The following is a 27,800-nucleotide window of genomic DNA, read 5'->3' on the forward strand; positions in this document are numbered from 1 at the left end:
GAGTACAGGAGTTGGGAGGTCATGTTGCAGCTGTACAGGACATTGGTTAGGCCACTGTTGGAATATTGCATGCAATTCTGGTCTCCTTCCTATCAGAAAGATATTGTGAAACTTGAAAGGGTTCAGAAAAGATTTGCAAGGATGTTGCCAGGGTTGGAAGATTTGAGCTACAGGGAGAGGCTAAACAGGCTGGGGCTGTTTTCCCTGGAGCGTCGGAGGCTGAGGGGTGACCTTATAGAGGTTTACAAAATTATGAGGGGCATTCATTGGATAAATAGGCAAAGTATTTTCCCTGGGGTTGCGGAATCCAGAACTAGAGGGCATAGGTTTAGGGTGAGAGGGGAAAGATATAAAAGAGACCTAAGGAGCAACTTTTTCACGCAGATGGTGGTACATGTATGGAATGAGCTGCCAGAGGAAGTGGTGGAGGCTGGTACAATTACAACATTTAAGAGGCATTTGGATAGGTATATGAATAGGAAGGGTTTGGAGGGCCATGTGCTAGCCCGTGAGACTAGATTGGGTTGGGATATCTGGTCGGCATGGACGGGTCGGACTGAAGGGTCTGTTTCCATGCTGTACATCTCTATGACTCCAAGACTTTAAGTGATTAGAGAGAGGGAAAAGATCTGATCTACACAGAAGGTTTGAAGTTTTGGGGGCAGCACAGTGCTAGTACTCCTGCCTTACAGAGCCAGGGACTTGGGTTTGATTCCACCCTTGGGTGACTGTGTGTGTGGAGTTTGCATGTTCTCTCCATGTCTGGATGGGTTTCCTCCTAAATTCCAAAAATGTGCAGGTTAGGTGGATTAACCACAGGAACTGCAAGCGAACAGTGATAGGGTGGGGGACTGATTCTGGTTGGGATGGTCTTTGGAGGAGTAGTGTGGATTTGATGGGCTGAACAGCCTGTTTCTGCCCTGTAGGGATTCTAAGCGGTGGTTTGTCTACGACTTATGAATTCATGAAGTTATGACTACAGAGCATAAAACAGCTGTGTTGTGGTGAGGTTTATTCTCCAAAGTTTGAAGATGTTTTTAAATCTTGTAAATAATTGTGCCAAATATAACAGTGGATTATTTAAGGAGCTAAACTTACAAATTTAGCAGATAAGTTGAAAGTAGAAGTAAAAGCAGGATTGTGTAATGGTGAGGACTTTCAAATGATTATATGAATTTTGTCAATTTGGTGGGATGAAAACATTTAAAATTAGATTGTCTCTGTTGGCATTAGTTAAGAGACAGTTAGAAATGATATAGGCCTGAATTTGGAGAGAGAAGGTTAAATTTAAAACCTTGACATTGAAGAAAAATGGAAAATGGAGGACAAAAAGAGTAATAAAACTTGAAATGGAATAAGAGGAATAAAGAAACAAATGAAATTCAATTGAAAAGATAAAAACTCCAAAGAGATAGGGAAATTAAAGAAGATAATGAAAAAAAAGAAATGTTTTGACAAAAGAAGGAAGAAAGAGGTAGTATAGGAAGTAGTATTTCAAACCACTTGATGGCTCTGACTTCCATCATTATGAAGTGCTTTGAGACATTAGTTATGGCACACGGTAACTCCAATGTCACAGATTACCTTGATCACTATAATTTGCCTACCATCACAATACATCCACAGCAAATGCCATCTTCCTGGCCCTAAACTCATCTTGGGACATTGGATAACAAGACACCTATGTCAGACTCCTACTAATAGACTTTAGCTCCACCTCTAACATTATAATTCCAACCAAGCCCATCTCCAAACTCTGAGAACTAGGACTCTGCTCCCCCTCTGCAACTGGATTCTCGACTTCCTGACCTACAGACTGCAATCAGTAAGTAGAGATGACAATACCTCCTACATAATAATTCTCAACACCAATGCCCTGCATGACTGCATACTCAGCCCCTAACTATATTCATTACACATTCATGACTGTGTGGCCAAATTCCATTATAACTCTACTTATAAGATTGCTTCAGGAAGCGTGGGGAGGACTCACTGCTGTCTGTATCAATGATGCTGAGGTGGAGATGATTGAGGTTTCAAAATCCTTGGAGTAAAGATCACTAACCATCTGTCCTGGTCCAATCACGTCTGTTAAGAAAGCACATCAATGTCTCTCCTTCTTCGGAAGGCTAAGAAAATTTGGCATGTCTATAATGACTCTTACCAACTTTTATAGATGCATCATAGAAAGCATCCTATTTGGATACATCACAGCTTGGTATGGTAACTGTTCTGCCAAAGACTGCAAGAAACTACAGAGAGTATGAACACAGCCCATCATGCAAACCAGCCTGCCTTCCATTGATTCCATCTGTATTTTCCATTGCCTTGAAAAAGCACCTAACATAATCAAAGACCCCTCCAACCCCAGTTATACTGTCTTCAACCCTCTTCCATTAAGCAGAAGATAGAAAAGTTTGAAAAAGAGTACCACAGATTCCAGAATAGCTTCTTCCCCTCTGTTATCAGACTTGATCCTTCTCTGCACCTTCTCTGTGGCTATAACACTAAAATCTCCATTCTGTTCTACTATCTATATGTTCTTATGTATTGTATGACTTGCCTGGATAGCACGCAAAACAATTCTTTTCTCAGTACATGTACCTCAGTACATGTGATAATAATAAAATCAAATCAATGAAATGAGATGGCACAGTGGCTCAGTGATAGCATTGTTGCCTCAAAGCATCAGGGACCCGGGTTTGATTCCATCCTCTAGCATCTGTTTGCTTGAAGCTTGCACATTCTCCCTGTGTCTGCAAGGGTTTTGTTTGGGTGCTCCAGTTTCCTCCCACAGTCTGCAGTGGCCATGCTAAATTTCTGATAATGTTCGGGGGATGTGCAGGCTAGGAAAATGCAGGGTTGCAGTGGGTGGGTCTGGGTGGAATGCTGGCTGAATTGCCTGCTTCCTCAATATAGGGACTCTATGATTCTGATTTCAGTGAGACATTTGATTTAGCCAAGAATCTTCTCTTGGTACCTAAATTTAATAAGAATGGAGTCAAAAGGTATTTTATCCCATTTGAGATGGCAGCTAGACAGACCAAATGCCCAAAAGAGATTTGGACCTTAATGCTTTGTCAAGTACAAATATGACTCTGCTCCTCAACAAACTGGTGTACAATCTGTAATGTGTGCAACTGGCTCAGAAGTTCAAGGCATATGCATCAAATCAAACCCAAATGAAAGTCAGCTGAAACAAAACGGTCAAGGCATTCTCCATTTTAATAAAAATATTAACATGCAAAACAGATCCATAAATGGTATGATGGAGAGGAAGTAATCTCAGGAAAAGTTGACAAAGTCTTATCTTGATTTGAAACATATCAGATGCATTATCAAACAAATGAACATTTACTTTTTAACTGTAAATTCTTAAAAAATACTGAACTGCAGTCTGCTTTGTTTTGTATCTTACCAGCATTACCTTCTAATTTATTCCCCATTTATTTGATGAAATACTTTTCCCGTGCAGCCAACAAGCAGGAAGTTCTAGGGACATGGTTTGGAGATGCTGGTGTTGGACTGGGGTGTACAAAGTTAAAAATCTCACAACACCAGGTTACAGTCCAACAGGTTTAATTGGAAGCACTAGCTTTCGGAGCGCTGCTCCTTCATCAGACAACCACATGATGAAGGAGTGGCACTCCAAAAGCTAGTGCTTCCAATTAAACCTGTTGGACTATAACCTGGCGTTGTGTGATTTTTAACGTTCTAGGGACAGACTCTCTACTTCCTTCATCTAAGGCAATTCATGCTCTTTCACCCCTCAGATTGTCCTCACAGAAGCTTGAATGAGACATAGAGCTCCATGAACTAAGAGACCAAATTATCAGTATGGGATCAGATATTCATGCCGAGAAATGACCTTCAGAAATCATAGTTTAATTAATCAGATTATCGCTTTTATCAAAAATCTCATCAAATACCCTTTTCATTTTTTGACTTCTATATAATCTTGAAGCCTTGCCTCACAATTGCCAATGAATTAATTCATTGGATCAGGATTTTGTTACATTTGAAGAATTCAAACGCCCCTGTATGTGCTGCAGAGCTGGGATGGGTGGATACTTCTGAAGCCCATTACAGCATGTGACTATCACATCATTGTCTGGATCAACAAAGAAAACCAACGACTGTCTAGGTTTGCACATCTTGTCTTCAGACTTTGGAAGGAGGACTCGGTGAACCTAAAGCAAAAGAGAAAATATTTACCCAAGTTAAATTGTATGTTGTATGTTATAAAACAGAATTAACAGTAACTTTATCAATGACTCTAACCAAACAGGCAATGGGTAATTGCAGTTGCTAACTAACCAAAGAATGAGTCGTACATATTTTTTGAGCTGAAAAGCAAAGAAATTCAGTAATATGCAGACAACTTGTGTCTTTATGGTACTCTGTTCGTCTGTCTGTCTCTCACTTTTTAAATTTCAATAACATACTTTATTCACAAAAATATTTTTGTCTACATATAGCCACTGAAGCATTTTATTTCTGTACAGTAGTATATGAAGAAACAAACTGAACATTGGAGTTTGACTCTCTCCAGCAAACAATCCAAAGGCATTTCATATTTGTAAAAAAGATCACTTCCAAACTGTACCTACTGCCTTGTAGCCTGTTGGAAGCTTATTCTGTTGACTTATTCCACAATTTTATAAAGTTGCAATAACATTAGCCATTAGCCTTACACTCAGGAGTATGCAGCAATTGAGTCCAATTACAGAATCGCATCAAATGTTAGTCACTGTGCTGTAGGTTTGTGAGCACTGGCTATTGTGCATGGCGAGCACCTGACTTATTGAGAACAGCCAAGGAAATATGCTGTTTGGCAATATCCACAAACCTATATGGCATACAGTCTACATATAAGCATGATACTTTTACCTGCTACAAATTACGAAAGGAGCATGCTGGATATTGAATTCCACTATATGCAGAGTTGGTACAAATTTGCCTGATTTTGAGACCCAAGGTTGACAGCAAGAACAGACTTTGTTTCTCTACTGAACAAGAATCATCTTTTATTAAAAGTAATTAGACTACAGGATCAGATAAATATAATAAACCATTGGCAATACTAGTTATTGAAATTCTAATCCTCTTATAAATTCCCAGTTATGCATATGTACAAAAACAGAGTCAGTGAAAATAGGTTATTGGGGAGCGGGAAAAACTGGAAAGATTGTTCAGTAGTCTTTGCTCCCAGGTTTTGTTGTTCAGATGATCTTTATGAATCTTCTGCTGGCTAGCATGTTGCTTCAGCCATCTTTCTCAATATGCTTCTGCTGATTAAGCAACAACACAAAGTGGCTAGCTCACTCATAAAAGTTCCCTGGCTTATCAATTACAAGTTACAGCTTACAACAGCTGTTGCAGGCAAGACAAATAGTTTTCTTCTGGTTTATTGCGTTTGGACTGCAGAGAACAGAGATGCTCCTGAATTGGGGAAGAACTGAGCACCTCTCTCTTAACAGTCCCTCAAGTCTGCAATGCAATTTTAATTACAGCTTGTCCAAACAGTTATGATGCTTGCCATGGGCATAGGATTACTTGCTTTTCAAAGCTAACAACCATCCTTTTCAATGTCCTGTTTTTAAAACTTTTTTTCTCATTTCAGTCTTCAGTTTTTGAAACCTAAAATATTGACAAATCTTTGCATACCACACTGAAGGTGAAAAGAAAACCAATAACTGTTTAAATATCAAATGACTGAATTTTTGCCAAGATGAGTGCCATCTCACCGTTGATAATAATTTGTCAGATGTCCACCTCTGCAGAAGATCAGCAATGTTGATGAGAACGGTATTTTGGATGTAGGGAGCAGCAACATACTCGCCAGACCTGTTTAGAATCTAAAATACAGAAAACCTGTGTAAACCAGTGAAACACTCCCAACCTGTGAACAGAAGAAGAAGAATACCTCTACAAAGTCTTTGCCAAGAACAGATATCCCCGCAACTTCATCTGCAGATGCCTAGCACACAAACAACAAGATGAGGATATGCCATGTCCATACTCAGTAGCCACATTACCTTATATAAAAAAAGTCTTGGAACTAACAGCTAGACGCCTCTGACCACTTAGATTCATGACAGCCTATAAAATGATAGCCATGCTCAGACAACTCACCAGAACAAAAGACCCAAAATCCATCATGTGCAAGACAAACGTGGTTTACAAGAGTCCATGAAAAGACTGTATGAAACACTATATAGGACAAACGGCAGACAACTAGCCATCTGTATCTACGAACACCATGATCAGCTGTCCCTTGTCAATGACAAGGACCATAAATTTGACTGGGCCAACACAACAATAATAGGACAAGCCAAACAGAAGACAGCCACAGAATTTCTAGAGGCATGGCATAGCCTCAAGAAACACATTGACCTAGACCTAATATACTGACCACTGCAATGAACAACTGGAACTCACAACCGAACACAGCAGGAATGGAACCAAATAAATTCCAGAAGGCACAGCACACAGTGCTTCACAGGAGGCTCCGAAGTACTGAAGATGTCACCGAGACAGGGGATGGAATGTCTGCAAATCAACTTCCCACCTCAGCGAACATACCCACAACTACAGCATTCCATTTTTCCTTCCCAATTTATCATTTCTCTTGAAGATGCCAATTTACTGAGAGCCCTCTGGTTACTTTCTCAAAGTGGCAACCTTACAGGCATCAGAACTTAAGTGAGTGCTAGTGCAGGAAATGTTTGTACATATTCCACATTATACTTAGTACTGTTATGATAAAATATGCACATGGATTCGTTTTCCATACAGGTAGCTAGATATGATCAAGGGCAGATAACACTCTGTTTTTCATCCAATGTTTCAAGCTTCAATTCTACACAGACTTATGACCATTCAATCAGTTAACTCAGTGCATACTCAAAATGGAATCTGAGTTCTTGCTGGTCTCTTCCATTCGCCAAGATACAGCACTTAGCTGTTCCTGCCATATTAGTACCTGCTTCTTGTAAACAAATTCAATGCAAACAGAAAATAAAAAGTGACAGCATTATTGTTTGACATAAGATGGATGTGCTTAAAGAATTATTTATTAAAAATAAACCTTAGGAACCTTAGGAATGTTTGGTAAATCAAGTAAATGCAAAGACAATGGTAAAGAAAAAACACATTATTCATGTGTGATTATAAGATGCTTTAATATTTTATCTCATAAATAAAAACACTTAAATCTGAAATCTCATTGCAAATATTTATTTACCTCTAACCCTCCAGTCTTATCTTGGAAGAGTAAACTGAATGTTCCATAATCAGAATGTTCTCCACATCGGATCTGATGATCCTGCATAGAGGATTTCTGTACTGATGGATAATATAGAGCTCGAAGGGTCGTAGGATTTTTATTGCCTTTAAAGAATTTCAAAATAGTTTATCATGAGTACAATGAACTAATTTTTTTAATGAATTCCATTGTTTCTATTTTTTCCACTTTTCTGAATATCAGACTAAAAAATTTGTGAAGGATAATCTCCATGCTGTTTTTGTTTAACTGATAGATTTCTGTGGTACATCTTGAGAAGAGAATACTAAAAATTTATGGAGGTAACTCTATTAATTCACACACTTGTACGAAAAGTTGCAAATATTTGATATAAAAGTTGCTTGCAACTGTTCAGCTTTGGGATGATAATGGAGCCATACTAGGGAATAGTTGTTTAGGAAACCAGGAGCGAGAAAATAGAAAAACTGAATTTTTAACAATAAGAACTGCAAGTATCTTCTTCTCCCCTGCTCTGTTCCTTGCTTCCCCAAAGACAATTTTCAGTGAAAAAGCAAACTGGGGAAACAACCATTTTCCGAGATGTGTGTGATCAAAGATATCTAAAACTTCATCACAGTTGAGGATATGAGTTGAAACTTAAATAACTGTGACTTCAGATTTCAATCTGACAATGAAGGACTCAGAATGATTACTTAATGTTTCTCTGTGTATCAGTCCCACACATTTAAAAAAACTTACTGTGTTTGATGTTGAGATCTTTTTATAGGATCTCAGGGTTCGTAAGTAATAAAATCCCTTTTTCCTTCACTCCAGGAATGGCAACCTTCATTTTGATTGAATTAACTAATTAAAACTAATTAACTCATTCCCTAGTATGGCTCCATTATCATCCCAAAGCTGAACAATTGCAAGCAACTTTTATATCCAAACTTTGCAACTTTTCATACAAATGTGTGAATTAATAGAGTTACTTCCATAAATTTTTTAGTATTCTCAAGATATACCACAGAAATCTATCGAATTAAAAGGGATTTCAATGCAAGGGGCCCAACAGGGAAGGCAGATGAACTCAGGGCATGGTGAGGAACATGGGACTGGGATATCATAGCAATTATGGAAACATGGCTCAGGGATGGGCAGGACTGGCAGCTTAATGTTCCAGGTTACAAATGCTACTGGAAGGAGAGAAAAGGAGACAAGAGGAGGGGAGTGGCATTTTTGATAAGGGATAGCATTACAGCTGTGCTGAGAGAGGATATTCCTGGAAATACATCCAGGGAAGTGATTTGGGTAGAACTGAGAAATAGAAAGGGATGATCACATTATTGGGATTGTATTATAGACCCCCCCCCAATAGTCAGAGGGAAATTGAGAAACAAACTTGTAAGGAGATCTCAGTTGTCTGTAAGAATAATAGGGTAGTTCTGGTAGGGTATTTTAACTTTCCAAATATCAACTGGGACTGCCATAGTGTTAAAGGTTTAGATGGATAGGAATTTCTTAAGTGTGTACAAGACAATTTTCTGATTCAGTATGTGGATGTACTTACTAGAGAAGGTGCAAAACATGACCTTATCTTGGGAAATAAGGCAGGGCAGGTGACTGAGGTGTCAATGGGGGAGCACTTTGGGGCCAGCGACCATAATTCTATTTGTTTTAAAATAGTGATGGAAAAGGATAGACCTGATCTAAAAGTTGAAGTTCTAAATTGGAGAAAGGCCAATTTTGATGGTATTAGGCAAGAACTTTCGAAAGCTGATTGGAGGTAGATGTTCGCAGGTAAAGGGACGGCTGGAAAATGGGAAGCCTCCAGAAATGAAATAACAAGAATCCAGAGAAAGTATATTCCTGTCAGGGTGAAAGGGAAGACTGGTAGGTATAGGGAATGCTGGATGACTAAAGAAATTGAGGGTTTGGTTGAGACAAAGAAGGAAGCATATGTCAGGTACAGTCAGGATAGATTGAGTGAATCCTTAGAAGAGTATAAAGAAAGTAGGAGTATACTTAAGAGGGAAATCAGGAGGGCAAAACGGGGACATGAGATAGCTTTGGCAAATAGAATTAAGGAGAACCCAAAGGGTTTTTACAAATATACTAAGGAAAAAAAGGGTAACTAGGGAGAGAATAGGGCCCCTCAAATATCAGCAAAGCGGCCTTTGTGTGGAACCACAGAAAATGGGGGAGATACTAAATGAATATTTTGCATCAGTATTTACTGTGGAAAAGGATATGGAAGATATACACTGTAGAGAAATAGATGGTGACATCTTGCAAAATGTCCAGATTACAGAGGAGGAAGTGCTGGATGTCTTGAAACGGTTAAAGGTGGATAAATCCCCAGGACCTGATCAGGTGTACCTGAGAACTGTGGGAAGCTAGAGAAGTGATTGCTGGGCCTCTTGCTGAGATATTTGAATCATCGATAGTCACAGGTGAGGTGCCAGAAGACTGGAGGTTGGCAAACGTAGTGCCACTGTTCAAGAAGGGCAGTAAAGACAAGCCAGGGAACTATAGACCAGTGAGCCTGACCTCTGTGGTGGGCAAGTTGTTGGAGGGAATCCTGAGGGACAGGATGTACATGTAATTGGAAAGGCAAGGACTGATTCAGGATAGTCAACATGGCTTTGTGTGTGGGAAATCATGTCTCACAAACTTGATTGAGTTTTTTGAAGAAGTAACAAAGAAGATTGATGAGGGCAGAGCAGTAGATGTGATCTATATGGATGTGATCTATAAGGCGTTCGACAAGGTTCCCCATGGGAGACTGATTAGCAAGGTTAGATCTCATGGAATACAGGGAGAACTAGCCATTTAGATACAGAACTGGCTCAAAGGTAGAAGACAGAGGGTGGTGGTGGAGGGTTGTTTTTCAGACTGGAGGCCTGTGACCAGTGGAGTGCTACAAAGATCGGTGCTGGGTCCTCTACTTTTTGTCATTTACATAAATGATTTGGATGTGAGCATAAGAGGTACAAGATGACACTAAAATTGGAGGTGTAGTGGACAGCGAAGAGAGTGACCTCTGATTACAACAGGATCTGGACCAGATGGGCCAATGGGCTCAGAAGTGGCAGATGGAGTTTAATTCAGATAAATGTGAGGTGCTGCATTTAGGGAAAGCAAATCTTAGCAGGACTTATACACTTAATGGTAAGGTCCTAGGGAGTGTTGCTGAACAAAGAGACCTTGGAGTGCAGTTTCATAGCTCCTTGAAAGTGGAGTTGCAGGTAGATAAGATAGTGAAGAAGGAGTTTGGTATGCTTTCCTTTACTGGTCATACTATTGAGTACAGGAGTTGGGAGGTCATGTGCGGTTGTACATTGGTTAGGCCACTGTTGGAATATTGCGTGCAATTCTGGTCTTCTTCCTATTGGAAAGATGTTGTGAAACTTGAAAGGGTTCAGAAAAGATTTACAAGGATGTTGCCAGGGTTGGAGGATCTGAGCTACAGGGAGAGGCTGAACAGGCTGAGGCTGTTTTCCCTGGAGCGTCGGAGGCTGAGGGGTGACCTTATAGAGGTTTACAAATTTATGAGGGGCATGGATAGGATAAGTAGACAAAGTCTTTTCCCTGGGGTCGGGGAGTCCAGAACTAGAGGTTTACAGTGACAGGAGAAAGATATAAAAGAGACCTAAGGGGCAACTTTTTCACGCAGGGGTTGGTACGTGTATGGAATGAGCTGCCAGAGGATGTCGTGGAGGTTGGTACAATTGCAACATTTAAGAGGCATTTGGATGGGTATATGAATAGGAAGGGTTTGGAGGGATATGGGCCGAGTGCTGGCAAGTGAAACTAGATTGGGTTGGGATATCTGGTCGGCGTGGACAGGTTGGACTGAAGGGTCTGTTTCCATGATGTACATCTCTATGACTATATGACTCTAACTACATTTTTAAATGATGTGGGAGAAAGTTGCGCATGAAAAGGAAATGAAAATATATATTCCAACCAATCAAAACAGAAGGTTTGAATCACCATTCCTCATCTGTTTGCAGCAAGTAGCAGTGTCACGTAAAAGGTAACCTGCTACTGCGCGGAGTATCTCTGATTTTTTTAAGCTGCTGGGTCTCATCTTGGTATCCAGTTCTCCCTATGGTGGAAAGTCATATTGCCTGGAGGATGCGTTGATTGGATTGTGGGGAGGTCTGATTTCCTCCTGAACCCACAACAGAGGCAAAAAGTACGAAATAATCTTTTTTTCAAAAATTCCCTTTTTAGCTCTGAATACTCTTTGGACCCTCATCGGATGGTAACGTCACTGTCAGCTTTGCTCAGGATCTGATTAAAATTGAAATCATGTTTGACATACAGGGTCTGACTTATATTTGCAAAATGTATTAATCAGCTTTATGAGGGTCTTCTTGCATGTTGCACAGTTCAGCAAATCTTAAAAGTGGGAATGGTCTGGAGTTAGGAGCATGAAGTGAGTACATCATCTCTTTGATTTTGACAACCTATTCACTAGTTTCAATGGACAGGTCTAACCCATCTCTGACTCAGTTTCAGCTCAGCCAATGTCACATCAAGCTTGTCATCATCTAATGTTGACACAAGATACAATGAGTTCAGTTGCCAACTGGCTGTCGCTTAGTTCAGAACAATGTAAATAGCTCAATGTAAATAGCTCCCTTCCTGACTGAGACAGAGTTGAAAACTTCTCACTGTACCGCTGAGTGTGGAAATGAATAGCAAACCACCATGAACACAAATTACTGAGGAAAATGGCACAGGATGAAGAATCAGCAGATGATGAACCAACAAAACACTTTCAGAAGAAAATGTTAACATATGGGTTGGAAAGATTAACTTACAGTTTGCTCAGGATTCATTGAGAAATAGTGGCTGTGCCGAATAATCATGAAACAATGTCCTGCTGGAACAGTGATTTATCACAGCTGCTATTTGTGACATTTTGTAATCTCATTGGCAACATGATCACGAAATGAAGAAAGGGTTTGTTAACATGTACTTTTTAAACGAGTAATGAGAAAATGGCATCACTTAATTTCCTTTCAAATAATTACAAATGCTTTTATAATTTAAATAGTGTGTTAAATAAATTATTTAAATGTTTAAATATTTAAAAATTCATAATTTAAATACTGTTACCATCCAATATCTTGAGGGAACATGGCGTAACTATTGCCCTTTATGTCCTCAGGATGAATTTATTGATTTTCTACTTCAACACCAATCACTGGGGTTCACCAAACTTCTTTAATATGTATAAATATTTATATTTATATTGAAGCAAGATTTATAGATACATAAACCAAAATCGGATAGTACTGCTCATTGAACTGGTACTTACTGCCCATTTTTTGGTGCTTATTGATGAAGAAATCCCTCTCAAGACCCAGGCCCAGTGCAATCACTTCCAGAATTTTTACTGACAGCTGCTGACACATTTTGAAGAATGATTCCAGACATTCCCTAAACTCAGGATTGGTGTTAATAATGGGCCATTTCTAGACAAACAGATAAATAGAAACAGCAGTACTTTATCAAAGTTTTATTTACCAAAGTAACAAATGCAATGTTATCTTTACTTGACTCTGAAAATTATTTAAATATCTTGTTTCATTGTCCTCAGTAAACAGAAGGTTGTGATGTTGGTTCGGTGATGAGTGGAGAAGGGTTAGACATACTGTTGAAGGATTTGTGAAGGATTTGTAATGCAGTCTGAGAGGCCTGAACACAAATAAATTAATTTCTGCTTTTAGATCCCCAGTGAGGGTGGATTGATCTTGCGCTTGCATAACTATCCAGTTGTACAATTAATTCTTGTAACTTTCACGCCCATTTCTATTAATAGTTAAACATGCACACTATGACTATCTGGTATTGCTGTCAAGTCAGATCTTTGAAACTTTAGGGTTAATCTTCGATGACCTTGTTGTTTACCTATACTCAGCCTCTTCATTTGGGCTTCCTCTGACCTATCCATCCTGCACTGTCCCTATCAAATGCCTTTCTGATGTTCAGTATTATAATGCTAAGCTTAATGATGAGAACTACTTTCAAAGTGTTTAATGTACAACAGTCTATTTAGAGCATTGCTTCTCAAACATTTTTAGTTTTTAAATGGCTTATCCCTCGGGCAAAATGTAATATTCTAAATTCCTTGCATTTTAACATTGCACAATGTGAAATCCATCACTTTTCAGAGGAACCTGCATGAATTTTGTAAGATGTTTTGAAGTTGCTTCACATTTAATTTATTTAGACAGAAGTGCATACCTGGATATCGATTTTTTTTAAAGGTCAGTGAAAAGACATTGGGCTCAATCTTGCAAAGCTTTGGGTAAGTCAGCATTGAAGGGTTTATTGCTATGATGTTAAGAGGAGTTTCATAAACTGTCTCGCCTCAATAATGACCTATCATGCTGCTATGACAAGGTCATAAGACATAGAAGCAGAAATTAGGCCATTCAGCCCATCAAGTCTGCTCAGCCAATCAATCATGGCTAATAAGTTTCTCAACCCCATTTGCCCACTTTCTCCTCGTAACCCCTGATCCCCTTGATATTCAAGAACCTGTCTATCTCAGTCTTAAATGTACTCAATGACCTGGCCTCCACAGCCTTCTGTGGCAATGAATTCCATAGATTCACCACTCTCTGCCTGAAGAAGGTTGTCCTTATTTCTGTTCTGAAAGGTTCTAAGGCTATGCCCTCGGATCTGCATCTCTCCTCCCATTGGAAACATCTTCTCAACATCCACTCTATCCAGGCCATTCAGTACTCTGTATGCTTCAATTAGATCCTGCCTCATCCTTCTAAACTCCAACGTGTATAAATTCAGAGTCCTCAACGTTCCTCATATGTTATGCTTTTCATTCCTGGGACCATTCCCATGAACCTGCAATTGTCTCTCCAATCACCCCCAATCCTACCATGTTTCAATCATGGAACAACTTGCCATTCATCAGATATCTGCCAAATCTGCCAACCCTTGTATCTGCCACTGTACATCTGGACAAGCCTTTGTAATCCAGCATGACTCCTCAATGGCACCACGATGTCACAGTAGTCAGAAAGCCCGTTGCCCGCACCACATGGCAGTCACAATCACATGTGCAAACCTGTTCTCTCATCTTAGTTGCTCTTTGAGCACTCGGCTACACATTGTCCTTAGTTAGATCCCATCTGAACAACCTTTCCAAGTCAGTGCTACCCTATCCACAGTGCCCAATTTAAACCCACGTCTTGTCACTTCTTGAAATTCCTGATGAAGAACCAATGCTCGAAACGTCGACTCTCCTGCTCCTCGGATGCTGCCTGACCGGCTGTGCTTTTCCATCACCACATTTTTTGTCACTTCTTATCAGTGTCCACTCGGAAAACATCATACTCAACAAAGCAATCAGACAAATGCAAACATGAGCTTTTCCTTATGGAGAGCAAAATGGAACACAGCTGAAGGCAACAGAGGTTGAACTGAGCCCTTTGCAATGCCAACCAGATTTCAGAATCATGTCCAAAGACAATTTTACTGTCACTGAGTGTGTGCTGCACCCAGATCTCTTCTGTTGCAACCAGGTTTCAATTAGTTCTGTTTTATAGTGCTTATCGCAGCTGCAATCTATTGTGGACACCTTTAGCTTCCTCCTCTTCATTGGAGAAATGTTTCCGCTCTCCTAGTTCGTCTGCATCCAGGACATCGCCTGTTCTACTTATGCAAAACACAGCATGCCACAATGATGCGCTCCACTGGAGTATCCTAGAAGCCTGTTCAAGCGAGGGAAGTGCATCTTCAACAGTCTTATACTCTGCTCCAACCTGGTCCTGTTTGAGACATGGTTGGCATTACTATATGTTCCCCATCAGTCAGGGGGTTGCACAATGGAGTCATGAGTCAAGTTTGCTCTGATATAAACTCTGCTCCCTGCAGTAACAAGCTGATATAGAGATGGATGACTTGTCTAATTTTTGCAACAGTTTTCACCATAGTCCATGTCACTCGCACTCCTATAATATTCTGCTTCATGACTGATCCTGGTTGCTTGTACTCATCTCTGAAGAAGTAGATTCTATTTAATAACTGGGTTACATGGCTGTCGGGCTTGAATGGTAATTACATGTTTGGAATTTCCATTTTGGTTTTAGTTGGGAAAAACCTGTAAAGAATAAGTGGGCCAGCTCTTGTCTCCCATTTCCAAAAAGGCTTTGGTGACTTTTGTGTGAAATCTAATTGTTCCTCTGGAAGGAACTGACTGAAAGAACTCAATGCACCTCACATGCAAGACGAGCGTATGACAAGTTTGGAATAATCAATGCTTTATCATTTCTGTCTTCACCCTTCGTCAGAAAGTGCTTTTCTCTCTGCAGAGAGAAATTTGTTTTTCTTAACCTGAAATGTGTCTGTTTTGCGTGTGTTTAGGGTTACTTAGAGAAAGAAACCCTAATATTTACATATTACAAATTTTATTAACTGATTCTGCATCTTCATTGGATGTTTGTTTTATAATAAAAGTTAATTGTGCATTTACTAAAGAAACCCTTTCTTTCATCAATTCTCAAAAATCACCATCAGTATCAACAAGTGCTTTGGATATCCCACATTTCTTGAATGATTTGCCAACAGACTGCATTCTTATTTTATTCTAGGCCTGAATGCTGCTTTCTTTGGTCAATGCTTTCTCTCCTCTGATCATTCAGCCATTCAATCTTCTGTGATCCTCAAAGGGCTTGTTCACAGAGATATTTGTTGGTTAAACATAGTTTATACGATAACTGAGAATCATTTACAATACCATCGATTTTTGCTGAAGTTCAATTACAAAACACCAACAAAGTGTGATTTGAACATATCCCAGGTGAGAAAATAAATAACATTTCAAGTCCAGTGATCCTTCTTCAGTTCTGGAGATGAAATGATAATGGTGTTGTCTCTTCACAGACGCTGTCTGACCTTTTGAGTTTCTCCAGAAATTTCCATTTTTGTTTGTTTCAGATATCCAATATTCACAGTTTTTTTTGTTTTATATTAGTATTATCTCAAATGAGGAGACTTTATTTTCTCTTTGTTGTTGGAAGCACAAAACCTTCCTCCGCCATATTACCAAGCTACTTTCTTCCAACCATCCTTTCTCACAGATAATATGGATGAAGAATCCTTTCAGGAATTGTTCTAAGAGAGTTCATCACTATTGGCTTAAGTATTCTCTCATTGAAAACACAAGAAAGCTTAATGGGTAAATTTACTCTTTTCACAGCCAGTTGTCTTCAACAATGGTTTCTCTACAGCTTTGCTCCTTGTTTGACTGGCTGGTATATAAAAATCCATTGGAGTCTAATTAATTTCCCATCCAGATCTATTCTTTTGTAGGGTCTAATTATGAATAATAAACCTGACTTCGAGTTCCAGAGGGAGATGTGTGAAATCTTGATTTTGTATCATGATACAAAATTGATGCCTTCATTCAGTTGGCACACCAACCAGGGCTATCTTTGAGATTGACTAATTTTCTTCAATATTTCAGGTTCAAAGTTTGGATCAGCCCTCATGAAACTGAGTCCATTCTGGTGATTTTCATTGACATATTTCACATCACTTTCCAACCACATGCTCGGCTTGCAGTGTTCTACTTTTACATTTTACTCTGAGGAATCTTTTGAAACAGTGAAGAAACCTTTATCCAATCTCTCATATTCTTCTCCAATATCTTGAAATCTCTAGTTCTTTAAGCACAACAATTTGCCTGCTCTGCATATCTCAATGTCTTTGTGCAATAAGACCATAAGACTATAAGACATTCGAGCAGAAATTAGGCCATTTGGCCTGTCAAGTCTGCTCCACCTTTCAATCATGGCTGATAGGTTTTTCAACCTCATTTTGCTGCTTTCTCCCCGTAACCTTTGGTCCCCTTGACAATCAAGAACTTATCTATCTCTGTTTTAAATATAGTCAATGACCTGGCCTCCACAGCCTTCGGTGGCAATGAACTCCACAGATTTAACACTCCCTGGCTAAAGAAGTTGCTCCTTTTCTCCATTTGATTAGATTAGATTCGCTACAGTATGGAAACAGAATCTTTGTCCCAACATGTCCACACCGATCCTCTGAAGAGCAACCCACCCAAACCCTACATTATATTTACCCCTAACTAATGCACCTAACACTATGGGCAATTTTGCATGGCCAATTCACCTGACCTTCACATCTTTTGGATTGTGGGAGGAAACCGGAGCACTTGGTGGTAAACCACACAGACACGGGAGAGAAGTGCAAACTCCACACAGACAGTCACCCGAGGTGGGAATTGAACACATGTCCCTGGCACTGTGAGGCAGCAGTGCTAACCACTGAGCCACCGTACCACACACTAAAGGGTCTTCCCTTTACTCTAAGGTCATGCCCTTGGGTCCTCATCTCACCTGCCAATGGAAACATCTTCCCAATGTTCACTCTGTTCAGACTGCTCAGAATTCCGTAAGTTTCAATCAGAACACAACCTCCCCCCTCTTCATTCTAAACTCCACTAACTATAGTCCCAGAGTCCTCAAATGTACCACATGCATTAAGCTTTTCATTCCTGGGATCATTCTCTTGATCCTCCTCTGAACCTGCTCCAGGGCCAATATATGCTTCCTGAGGTATGGGGCCCAAAACTGCTTATAATACTCTAGATGTGGTCTGACCATAGCATTAAAGTGCCTCTGAAATTCATCCCTTCTTTTGTATTCTAGTCCTCTCGACATGAATGACAACATTATATTTGCCTTCCTAACTACTGACTCAACCTGCAGGTTTACCTTAAAAGAAACCAGGACAATGACTCCCAAGTCCCTTTGCACTTCAGATTTCTGAATTTTCACCCCATTTAGAAAATAGTCCATTCCTCTATTCTTCCTACCAGTGTGCATGACCTCACACTTTCCCACATTGTATTTCATCTGCCACTTATTTGCCAACTGTCTTAAACCATCTAAGTCTTTCTGCAGCCTCCTTGTCTCCTCAATACTACTTGCCCCTCCACCTATCTTTGTCTCATCCACAAACTTAGCCAGAATGCCCTCAGTTCCTTCATCCAGATCATTAATGCATATTTTTGCTTGGTACCATGTTGATAGCAAGATTGGCAGCTATGCAGTGTGCTACAGTGAGATGGATCGATGTCAATGTTGTGTGCAGAGACAAGGAGGTGAATAAGCACCTTCAGTGCTATGCTATTCTCTGATCCTAACAAACTGTAAGTTTGCACAAGGGCAAGTTTGATGTGAGCAGTGAGTGGTTGCTAAGTAGTGTTTTGGGGTTTTTGGCTAAATGTTGGCAATTGGCTGATACAAAAGAGATATTAAAAATTAAATATTTTTGCCAACATCAAAGCATGACTTTTACACAAAATTGACCATTTACCCAGTAGATATAGTATGTCTGTTCATGGATCTGCTTCAACACCACCGTTCGGTAGTGATACACTACAATGAGGTTGTACACAATAATGAGGTTGTACACAGACAGCAGAGCATTGGGACCGACAATGAACATTCTGGTGCACATGCTCTCTGTTGTACTGCTCAGGCAGACAAAAAGAAAATCAAAATAAGGGTCAACAGCACAGCCTCAACAGCCAACATTGCAGCACTGTTCACATGCATATTATTTCATAGTGGCACAGTGGTTAGCACTGCTGCCTCACAGCGCCAGGGACCCAGGTTCAATTCCCGACTCAGGCAACTGACTGTGTGGAGTTTGCATGTTCTCCCCGTGTCTGCGTGGGTTTCCTCCGGGTGCTCCGGTTTCCTCCCACAGTCCAAAGATGTGCAGGTCAGGTGAATTGGCCATGCTAAATTGCCCGTAGTGTTAGGTAAAGGAGTAAGTGTAGGGGAATGGGTGGGTTGCGCTTCGGCGGGTCGGTGTGGACTTGTTGGGCCGAAGGGCCTGTTTCCACACTGTAAATAATCTAATCTAATCTAATATCCTTGGGTCAATGGACCCAGTTAGTGAATCAGGGATTTATGTTACAAATGCCTGAAAATACACCAGATTCCAAGCATGATCCAAACAGCTTTTAGTTGAGGCTGATGGTGGATAGGGAAGAGTTGAGGAGGCAGAGAAAGAAGAAGCAATGTCATAGGCTATGAAGTCACGATTGAGAGGGGAGTGTACAGGTGAGTAGATAACATGAGGAAGTGGAGAGTTGGAATAACACAGGATGCCTAACTGGAGAGGAATATCATTCATTGTTGACCACCACAGTACGGCCACCACTCATGACACACATAGCCTTGGAACACTTCAACCCCAGGGCATCAATGTGGACTTCAACAGTTTCCTCATTTCCCCTTCCCCCACCTCACCCTAGTTCTAAACTTCCAGTGCAGAAACTGTCCCCTTGACTTGCCCGGACTTGTCCTACCTGCCTATCTTCTTTTCCACCTATCCACTCCACCCTCTCCTCCTTGACCTATCACCTTCATCCCCTCCCCCACTCACCCATTTGTACTCTATGCTACTTTCTCCCCACCCCCACCCTCCTCTAGCTTATCTCTCCATGCTTCAGGCTCACTGCCTTTATACCTGATGAAGGGCTTTTGCCCGAAACGTCAATTTCGAAGCTACTTGGATGCTGCCTGAACTGCTGTGCTCTTCCAGCACCACTAATCCAGACACATAGTCTAGGCCCAGACCTGAGACAGACAATTCTGAAGACCCATCCCTGGATCTGCCATATAATACTTTCTGATCAACCTGTTCAAAGATGTCATTACACATCTCAGGAGCAGGTGTGACCATGTGGGAGAAGAAAAAACCACTTTGCCTACAGACCATTTGCTTACAGACACTATCGTTGTCTTTAGCCAAAGAGGGCCTACCCATAATGCCACTGCTACCTCAACTTGGCCACACTCACAAACAGACAGAAAAAAAACATTTCTGGATTAGTGGTGCTGGAAGAGCACAGCAGTTCAGGCAGCATCCAAGGAGCAGTGAAATTGACTTTTCGGGCAAAAGCCCTTCATCAGGAATAAAGGCAGAGATCCTGAAGTGTGGAGAGATAAGCTAGAGGAGGGTGGGGGTGGGGAGAAAGTAGCATAGAGTACAATAGGTGAATGGGGGGAGGGGATGAAGGTGATAGGTCAGGGAGTAGAAGGTCGAGTGGATAGGTGGAAAAGGAGATAGGCAGGTAGGACAAGTCCGGACAAGTCATGGAGACAGTGCTGAGCTGGAAGTTTGGAACTAGGGTGAGGTGGGGGAAGGGGATGAGGAAACTGGTGAAGTCCACATTGATGTCCTGGGGTTGAAGTGTTCCGAGGCGAAAGGTGAGGCGTTCTTCCTCCAGGCGTCTGGTGGTGAGGGAGCGGCGAAGGCCCAGGACCTCCATGTCCTCGGCAGAGTGGGAGGGGGAGTTGAAATGTTGGACCACGGGGCAGTGTGATCGATTGGTGCGGGTGTCCCGGAGATGTTCCCTAAAGTGCTCTGCTAGGAGGCGCCCAGTCTCCCCAATGTAGAGGAGACCACATCGGGAGCAACGGATACAATAAATGATATTAGTAGATATGCAGGTAAAACTTTGATGGATGTGGAAGCCTCCTTTAGGGCCTTGGATAGAGGTGAGGGAGGAGGTGTGGGAACAGGTTTTACAGTTCCTGCGGTGGCAGCGGAAGGTGCCAGGATGGGAGGGTGGGTTGTAGGGGGGCGTGGACCTGACCAGGTAGTCACGGAGGGAACAGTCTTTGCAGAAGGTGGAAAGCAGTGGGGAGGGAAATATATCCCTGGTGGTGGGGTCTGTTTGGAGGTGGCGGAAATGTTGGCGGATGATTTGGTTTGTGTAAAGGTTGGTAGGGCGGAAGGTAAGCACCGGGGCGTTCTGTCATTGTCACAGTTGGAGGGGTGGGGTCTGAGGGCGGAGGTGCGGGATGTGGACGAGATGCGTTGGAGGGCATCTTTAACTACGTGGGAAGGGAAATTGCGGTCTCTCAAGAAGAAGGTCATCTGGTGTGTTCTGTGGTGGAACTGGTCCTCCTGGGAGCAGATACGGCAGAGGCAGAGGAATTGGGAATACGGGATGGCATTTTTGCAAGAGGTAGGGTGGGAAGAGGTGCAATCCAGGTAGCTGTGGGAGTTGGTGGGTTTGTAAAAAATGTCAGTGTCAGGTCGGTCGTCATTAATGGAGATGGAGAGGTCCAGGAAGGGGAGGAAGGTGTCAGAGATGGTCCAGGTAAATTTAAGGTCAGGGTGGAATGTGTTGGTGAAGTTGATGAATTGCTCAACCTCCTCGCGGGAGCACGAGGTGGCGCCAATGCAGTCATCAATGTAGTGGAGGAAGAGGTGGGGATTGGTGCCGGTGTAAACCTAAGTCCTTACTGAAGGAATGTTATCTAGATGACCTGCTAATGGGATTCACTGCCTCACAATGACACCACAGCTCCTGAAGCCCCAAGGGCGCTCCCTCTGTGTCCAGGACACCAGTCACCACAATGCCCACGCAGACTAATTGGCACCAGGATGATTGAGATGAATGCTCACGGCACTTTGGAACTATCGCAGCTAGGATTCTGGACATTAGCACGCATTTCTGTTGATTAACTAGCCTCTATTGCCATCGTTAACTGACCGCTACTGCCGGGCTAGCAGCATTGTTGCTATCAACTGTGATTGTCTTGTAATTAATATCAATCTCTTGCAACCCAAGAAGAACTGACTGTACCTGAAGCTCGGGAAAGATGGCATTTGACTCAGCTGTGCAAAGTGTCCATTTTGCATACATGCAGTCATAGAGTCAAAGAGATGTACAGCATGGAAACAGACCCTTCGGTCCAACTCGTCCATGCTGACTAATTATCCCAAACCAATCTAGTCCCACCTGCCAGCACCCAGCCCACATCCCTCCAAACCCTTCTTATTTATACACCCATCCAGATGCTCTTTAAATGTTGCAATTGTACCAGCCTCCACCACTTCCTTTGGCAGCCCATTCTACACATGCACCACCCTCTGTGTGAAAAAGCAGCTCTTTAGATCTCTTTTATATATTTTCCCTCTCACCCGAAACCTATGCCCTCTAGTTCTGGACTCCATCACCCCAGGGAAATGTTGAGAGTGTAGTGCTGGAAAAGCACAGCAGGTCAGACAGCATCCAAGGAGCAGGAGAATCAATGATTTTGGCATAAGCCCTTCATCAGGATACTTCCTGACCTGCTGTGCTTTTCCAGCATTACACTCTTGACTCTGAGCTCCAGCATCTGTAGACCCCACTTGCCCCAGGGAAAAGACCTTGCCTATTTACCCTATCCATGCCCCTCATGATTTTATAAACCTCTATAAGGTCACCTCTCAGCCTCCGATGCTCTAGGGAAAACAGCCTAGCATATTCAACCTTGCCCTATAGCTCAAATCCTCCAATTCTGGCCACACCCTTGTAAATCTCTTCTGAACCCTTTCAAGTTTCACAACATCCTTCCGATAGGAAGGAGCCCAGAATTGCACACAATATTTCAAAAGTGGCCTAACCAATGTCTTGCAACATAACCTTCTGACTCCTGTACTCAATATTCTGACCAATGAAGGAAAGTATACCGAACACCTTCTTCACTATCCTATCTACCTGCGACATATCTCTTTGTTCAGCTACACTCCCTAGAACCATATATTAAGTGTAAAAGTCCTGCTAAGATTTGCTTTCCCAAAATCAGCACCTCACATATATCTAAATTAAACTCCATCTGCCACTCCTCAGCCCATTGGCCCATCTGATCAAGATCCCATTGTAATCCAAGGAAATCAGTCTCTCTTCCCACGATATCGTGAAATAAACCAGTATAAGTCAATTTCACAAAATCCGTGTATGGGCTTTATTTATAACTGGACAATTCTCTGACAGACCTGAACCCAGGCCTCAAGGATCAGAGACCGGGACACTACCACTGCACCATAAGAATGCTCCAGGGCTCAGGCAATGAGTTTCAGCTGAACAGGCTATAGTCTGTTACCACAGGAACATATACTCAATGAGCTCCACAGGGAGATTGATTAGTTATTCCCCATGCACCTTGTCAGGTTTATCAGAAAAGGCAAAGCGATGCTGGGATGAGAGACTACTGGGAAGAGAAAAAGGAAATACTGAGAAGATGAGTGTGGAAGATGTCAAAGTGGTGGAAATTGCTAGTGAGAGCAGGAACAGATAACAGGTGATGGCAACAAGTGTCAGGAACTAGCATAAAGGATCCGGGAAGGAGAAATAGCAGAATGGGGGGGGGGGGGGGGGGGGGGGGGAAGAGGCGGAAAAGGGAGGGATGATTGAGGCAATGTATAGTAAAAACAAGTGAACCAGTGAAATATTTGGAAAAGGGAAGAAAACATGAAAGACAGATAAGAGGGGCAACAAATTTGAAAGAGAATTAAAACAATAGGGGAATAGAATATAAATGTAGTGAGGAAATGTACAAACATAAAGGCATAAGAGATCACGTAATGTGAACATAAGGATCCAGTCATATGATAAGTAAAATAGCTGTTTTGTCTTGTCCTGTCATCTGATTAATCCTTATCCCAGTGGAGGACTCTGGCTGCAAAGAGGGGTAAGAGTAATTTTGAAGAAGGAGCATTTTCAACAATAGCTTAGATCCTGCTCATTGGCAGGTATCAGGCTCATTAATTTCCAAAGACTTCAGCCTGCTGCTTTGCACAGCAGGGCAGGCAGGATGATACCAATTGCAAGTAGCATCTAACAAGTGACTGGCCAAACATCTCTAAAATCTCATTATCTTTTCAGATCTAACGAACAATACAAAGTTCAAGAACAACTATAGCTGGAACTCTTAAGATCTTACAACATGTGGAGATAATGCTGATATATTAAAGGACTCCTTCAGGTCTGCAGGCCGCTCAGGATTTAATCTGTGAAGAAAAAACATGTTTACACAAAATTCTCCTCATGATTTTGCATCTGATTAATTAGCTAGTCCAATATGTCCCTTATAGCAAGGGAAAGTAATCAGGTCTACCAAGAGTACTTCTTTCACAAATATATATCTGTCCTACCATGGTGCCAACAACCTGAATGTGAATCTTCTTTGATACTAATAATAACATTTAGTGAAAGTGACTATTCCCACATAGAGAGGCAAGTAAACTGTCTTTAATTCAAAAACTTTCCTTCATTCTTAGAAACCACATGAACAATTTCTACCTCTTGTGAATCTCTAATAGAGTTTTATGGCTCTTTCGAACAAAGCTAGTTTATAGCGTCGGTCTATGGATGTAATGGTGGACACTCAGACTGTACCCAGAAGACCAGAACTGGCACACTCATTGTTCACATTACAGCCATCCATCTGACTTTAAGATATCAGATAGTATTTAAATTAAAATAATTCCTGCTTGCTTTAATTACATTGATTTCAAAATTATTGCCAGTTTTTTTCAATCAAGACTCTTTAATTTGTCTTATATTGAATTTTCAAACAGCAAATATATTTCTAAACTACAAGTTGCCATGCAAAATACATTGATTATGAACTAGATACTGGCAACAAGATTCTTTAGTTTATCATTAAATTGTTGTTATTATAATTTTCTGATTCTTTGAATATTGTTTTAAGTTTGGCCGTCCAGCATAGCACACCACTGAACCTCGGAAAAGAAAGTGGCCATTTGGTCATTTGCACATGAACCAGTAACTTTTGTGAGCTATCCTACTCCATAGCTCTGATGAAGAGTCATCCAGACTTGAAACTTTTAAGTTTCTGTCTCTCCATGGATGCTGTCTGACCTGCTGTGATCTCCAGAATTTTGAAGACACTCACCAGCTTTTCATTCATGACACTGGAATTTTTCTCCCCAAATATTGTTGCTGTTTCTTTTGAAAAATTGTTATTTAACCTACTTCCACCATCCCTCCAGTTAATGGACATCCTAAGTTATTGCAAAATTTTTTTCCACATCTCTTTTCTGGTCCTTTTGCAAATTACTTTAAATGTGACCTTTGATAATTGGTCCTTGCACTAGTAGAAACAGTTTCTTCTGAATTGAAGTATCACTCCTCCTCTATTTTGAACATTCTCCCATTTAAGTATTGTTTTGTTCTCTTTGCGGCAGTGAAAATTAATTTCTGGTCCTTCCCATTTGACTAGAGTTCCTCTGGTTATGACCAACACTAGCTAAAGTGACTTAGCTGAGACGTTACCAATGAAATCTTTAACACAAATTGTTTATTTTTGCACCCAATGCCTCTATTTCAGTTCTTCCATCACGTCTCATTACCACAGAAAATAATTCTGCCAAAGATAGTTCTGTATTTTTTTTTACCTTTCTTTGTCTTCTGCAATCCAACCATGACCTAGAGATTCAGAGTCCACAGTATGGGCATATTGTTGTTTAATGTTACTTGGAAGCATGAAGAACTCCTTGCAGATGTCCATCACTTCAAATATCTGAGGAAAAATCATGTTTCAAATGTAATGAAATATGTTTTGCACCTTGGATCTATTAACTTTAGCTTTTAATCAACAGCCCCTTTCTGTTCTTTCTTTTAGTTTATTATCCCTAATCCATTTTCAAAGATTGTCTAAATCAAGATGAGTGGGGGATGCAATATGAAGAGGAGGGTGTTTCTCATCACATATTTTCTTTGCATGTCATCTAGGCCAGCAACAGGACAATATTATTAGCTATAAAAGAATATGCAGTTGTACATTTTTTTGACAATCAAGCAAGATCCTATGGAAGCAGAGAAGCAGAAAGATTTGGGATATATTATTTGAGAGAATGTTGAGCATCATTTCATAATGTCATATAGTATACTGGAGGAGTGAGAGGTGAGAATTGTTTGGTTTACAACTCATGGGAAGAGATTCCAATGGACTAGGAACTCATGCAACCACTCAGAAAATGATGGCAATAGCCCTAATAGCGTTGAGGTGCAGGGACCTGAATAAATGAGAAACAATATCCACAAGAGTTGTGGAGGGTTCAATGTGCATGTTTTGAGACACATCTGGCAGACTGGCTACTGACTGAATCATTCCTAATATCTAACAGGATTCTCTTCTCATGAAGGCCTTTAAATGGAAAACATGGGCCAGATATATTCAGAAATGTGCTCTCAGCATTCAGATGTCATTTACAATTGTAAATTGTTACTTTAGTCAAAGACATTATCAGACATGGTTTATTCTTGAATAGTTCAACTTATTTCCTTTTACACTAATTTACATTATGTTATTGCACAAAAGAACAAAAAACACATACAGATTCCCCATTCACATTGCTGACAAGAACTGACACTAAATTTGTAGAGTTTAAAAGGACACACCTTTTGATCTTCAATTCCAGTGTTTTTCAGGTATACAAATCCAATGTCTGTTAAAGCCCTGATGACCTCTGTGGATATTCGCTCAATTTCAATGGCTGAAGGTTCATTTTTTCCTAAGCCAAACGAGCCAAAGTCAACTATTTCGATGCTCATTGTATTCCTACGATTTTGGCTTCTTTGGAGCTTTCAGTAGGTAAACACACAACATTACTGAAAGTGAAATGCAGAAATTTCCCTGTGTCTTTCCTTTCCCTCCTTCTGATAGTTCCACATCGTTTCCACTTGTATTCATCTCCTTTCCCTTTTGCTTCTATCCCCTCTTTTATCTTAATCTCATCTCTTTCCCCAGACACACTTTTCATATTCCCTAAGAAATGAAATCCAGCAGATAATGCGCTGGAAATTTATCCCTGCCATTGGAAAACAGGCTCAGTATTATATTTGAAGTTTTTATTAAATATGAGGATATATTGTATATCCCAAACATGCCCATTCTGCCGCAGCTCTCCATAAAGGAATGGGGGCCGGTAGGACACAGGGGACTCAATGGGGTCTGCAAAGTGAGCAAGTCAGCAGCTCCTCTCGGAGAGGTGGGCTGTTGGAGAGACAGTGGTGAGAACAGGGATCCTCAGGACAGAACTCCCTTTACACAAGGTTGGCTCTGGGTTCTATGGGTGACCCATCTGCCGCTTGTCAAATTCCGTCAATGTCGGAGCAAGAGAAAAAGAATCTGTAAATTGGATCTTTGAACTTTTGATTGTCCACTCGCCGCCCCTAGAAAACTTGTCTCGAGGTGGGAGAATATTGGGGAGGCGTCCCTACACGAATTTGTTTCTGTTTAACTGGCTCTTACGCCAACAATCCAACACAAAGGATTGAATTGTAAGATTTTTGAGTATTTAACAATTATGAATTTTCTTATTCAATGTTCAACGTTGAAACTGCATAAAGTTATCTTCAAACGTTAAGATTGCAGCGGACTTACCAGCTTGTTGTGTGTCCTTCGCCCTTTCCAACTGTGACGCTGAGACGGCAGGTATTACAAATGAGCAATGATTGTTCTATTCTGAGTGTGCTTCGATAACGTGACCTTTAAGGGCGACTTACATGGACGTAAAGTTAACAGTAGTTTGAAATGCACGTTTTATTTTGTTTTATTAAGCTGACGAGGATGAGAAATGTTATTGAAGAAAATGGCATTGAATACTGAACATAAGCAGCCCAAGGTTGGGTTTCTTACAGATGCAGATTCTCTGCAGAGGTCCAAATGTA

The 27,800-nt window shown here is 41.0% G+C and overlaps 1 protein-coding gene across 1 annotated transcript; it reads right to left on the reverse strand.

Moving 5' to 3' along the window:
• Positions 1-3,676: 3,676 nt before the first annotated feature.
• LOC140493676 (uncharacterized) lies at positions 3,677-27,800 on the reverse strand. The gene is made up of 8 exons (XM_072592405.1): positions 27,514-27,800; positions 26,529-26,711; positions 25,523-25,647; positions 24,046-24,112; positions 12,579-12,735; positions 7,247-7,392; positions 5,748-5,858; positions 3,677-4,190 (listed from the first exon to the last, which is right to left on the reverse strand). Exons 2-8 carry the CDS (start codon positions 26,679-26,681, stop codon positions 4,002-4,004), a joined length of 948 nt encoding a protein of 315 aa, XP_072448506.1. The 5' UTR covers positions 26,682-26,711; positions 27,514-27,800; the 3' UTR covers positions 3,677-4,001.

The sequence above is a fragment of the Chiloscyllium punctatum genome, chromosome 22 (genome assembly GCF_047496795.1).
Source record: "Chiloscyllium punctatum isolate Juve2018m chromosome 22, sChiPun1.3, whole genome shotgun sequence".
NCBI lineage: Eukaryota > Metazoa > Chordata > Chondrichthyes > Orectolobiformes > Hemiscylliidae > Chiloscyllium > Chiloscyllium punctatum.

Coding starts and splice junctions, on each gene's coding strand:
- LOC140493676 (XM_072592405.1), bottom strand. CDS start 26,681: ATGAGCATCGAAATAGTTGACTTTGGCTCGTTTGGCTTAGGAAAAAAT. Junction 25,648..26,528: donor CTGGAATTGAAGATCAAAAG/GTGTGTCCTTTT, acceptor ATTTTTCCTCAG/ATATTTGAAGTGATGGACAT. Junction 5,859..7,246: donor ATAAGACTGGAGGGTTAGAG/GTAAATAAATAT, acceptor TCTGTATTTTAG/ATTCTAAACAGGTCTGGCGA.